The following is a 2500-nucleotide window of genomic DNA, read 5'->3' as shown; positions in this document are numbered from 1 at the left end:
CTTCCTGAAAAAAACTATACATATACATATGCACACATATATACATACATACATATACATGCATACATATGTGTATATATATATTTATATATATATATATATATATATATATATATATATATATATATATATGTACACACACACACACACACACACACACACACACACACACACACACACACACACACACACACATATATATATATATATATATATATATATATATATATATATATATATATGTACACACACACACACACACACACACACACACACACACACACACACACACACACACACACATATATATATATATATATATATATATATATATATATATATATATATATATATATAGTGTGTGTGTGTGTGTGTATGATTGGTAAATTGTTAGGTTGTTAGATAGTTGGGTTATTTGATAGATTATTATATAGTGGGGTTGTTAGATTGTTAGATAGGTTGTTAAATAGTTTGTTGGGTTGTTGGGTAGTTTGATTTTTAGATAGTTGGGTTGTTAAATAGTTAGTTGGCTTGTTAAATAGTTGGATCTTTACATAGTTTGTTAGATAGTTAGGCTGTTAGATAGGTAGATGAGTTGTTAGATTGTTAGATAGTTAGATAGGTTGTTAGATAGTTTATTAGATAGTTGGTAGATAGATGGGCTGTTAGATACATTACATTGTTAGATATTTAGTTGGATTGTTAGATAGATTGTTAGGTAATTGGATTCTTAGATAGTTGGATTGTTAAATTCATCGTTAGATAGTTGGGTTCTTAGAGTTTTAGATTGTTGGATTGTTATATTGTTAGATAGTCGGGGTGTTAGATAGAATGTTAGATATTTGGTTTATCTGTTTTTTAGATGGGTTGTTAGCTGTGTGTTTCTGTGTGTGTGTGTCTACGTATGCGTGTGTTCACAACTATTTGTGCGTATATGTGTATGTCTATATATCCCTATGTCTGTAGCTTCATAAACGTACATACATATGCAAATATATATACATATATAGGAATATATATATAGGTAAATAAATGGGAAATTGATATATTTGCATTTTTATATAAATCAGTAAATAAAGACTTATATACATATATATATGTATATATATATATATATATATATATATGTATATATATATATATATATATATATATATATATATATATATATATACACCCACAAGAACGCATGTGTATATCTATATGTACATAAGTGAATATATACATGTATATGCGTGTGTGTGTGTGTTTTTGTGTGTGTGTGTGTGTGTGTGTGTGTGTGTATGTATATTGTATATGTATATGTATATATATATATAATTTATGTACATAATTTATATATATATAATATATATACACACACACATGAACATAATTCATGTGTTTCACGCCATCTTATGACAGATGGTAATTAATACAAATAGTGTCCTAAGATTTCAGTTGTTACAAGTGCGACATATTTTTTCTATTGCATAATTTCTTCTCTTTTCTTTTACAATCTTTTGGAAAGCTGTGGAAAGTATAATTTCTTTTGTTTTTGTAGATAGTATTGCATGATCAAGCAGCTCCTTGAACCATCGTTAAATGGACATATCCATAAAAACACTTTTAAAATACCTTTCAAAATGCTAGGCGTAAATTAAAGGGGCGGAGCTAATGACGTCACCGCGTTTAACGGTGCCAGAAATCACAAGACAAGTAATTTCTTGTATGGTTTATTTACAATTTTTGAAAGTGAAATCATCTAGGAAAAAAGTCACTTTATTTTTTTGGTTCAATAGACTAAGTGAAAGTGGGAGTATCCATCTTTAAATACTTTGCTACACACACACACACACACACACACACACACACACACACACACACACACACACACACACACACACACACACACACACACACACACACACAGACACACATGTACCTCTTTCACTCTCCACAACACCTCACTTCTATCCACCTCCTCCTTCTACAGTGTCTTCGGGGCCAACGCCAAAGGTCTCGACTGCGGCGATGAGGTGGCTGCATGGATGAGCCAAGCGATCTCAGCTGGGGACACCGAAGTTCGACTCCTGTACAACGGCGAGGACCCCCTGACCCAGCGCAGCGCCAGGCGGGCTCCTTACTACGACTTCAGGCACATCCGGGACTCCGATAAGGTTGGTGGTCGGGGAGGATGGGGAGGGGAGAGACGGGGAAATATATAGACACATACAAGTATACATACTTATTGAGATTATATATATATGTATATATGCATTCACTATGTTATATTATTGTTAATTATAGTATTTAAGAACATTCCTCTTAACCATTGACTATTTATGTCATATGCATTGCTGTTTCAAAATCATTTCTCAGGAATAGGTTTACCAACCAACAAAGTTAGAAGATTAAAGAAGATACCGAAAGGACTTATATATAGCAAATTGATTCTTACATTTGCCTGTGCATTGGTGTAATGTGAGAAAATTCGTCATTTTGGTGCAAAGTTAAGACA

The 2500-nt window shown here is 32.2% G+C and overlaps 1 protein-coding gene across 1 annotated transcript in view; it reads left to right on the top strand.

Moving 5' to 3' along the window:
• LOC113822371 (mitochondrial amidoxime reducing component 2) overlaps positions 1-2500 on the top strand; it is a 16614-nt gene that overhangs the window by 11325 nt on the left and 2789 nt on the right. The window contains exon 5 of the mRNA XM_027374905.2: positions 1976-2159. Within this exon, the coding sequence (XP_027230706.1) occupies positions 1976-2159 (184 nt within the window). The remainder of the gene's footprint in view (positions 1-1975; positions 2160-2500) is intronic.

This window comes from Penaeus vannamei, chromosome 37, assembly GCF_042767895.1.
Source record: "Penaeus vannamei isolate JL-2024 chromosome 37, ASM4276789v1, whole genome shotgun sequence".
In the NCBI taxonomy this organism is placed as follows: Eukaryota; Metazoa; Arthropoda; class Malacostraca; order Decapoda; family Penaeidae; genus Penaeus; species Penaeus vannamei.
Note: the sequence above shows the minus strand (reverse complement) of the source record. Positions and strands in the feature narration are given on the sequence as shown.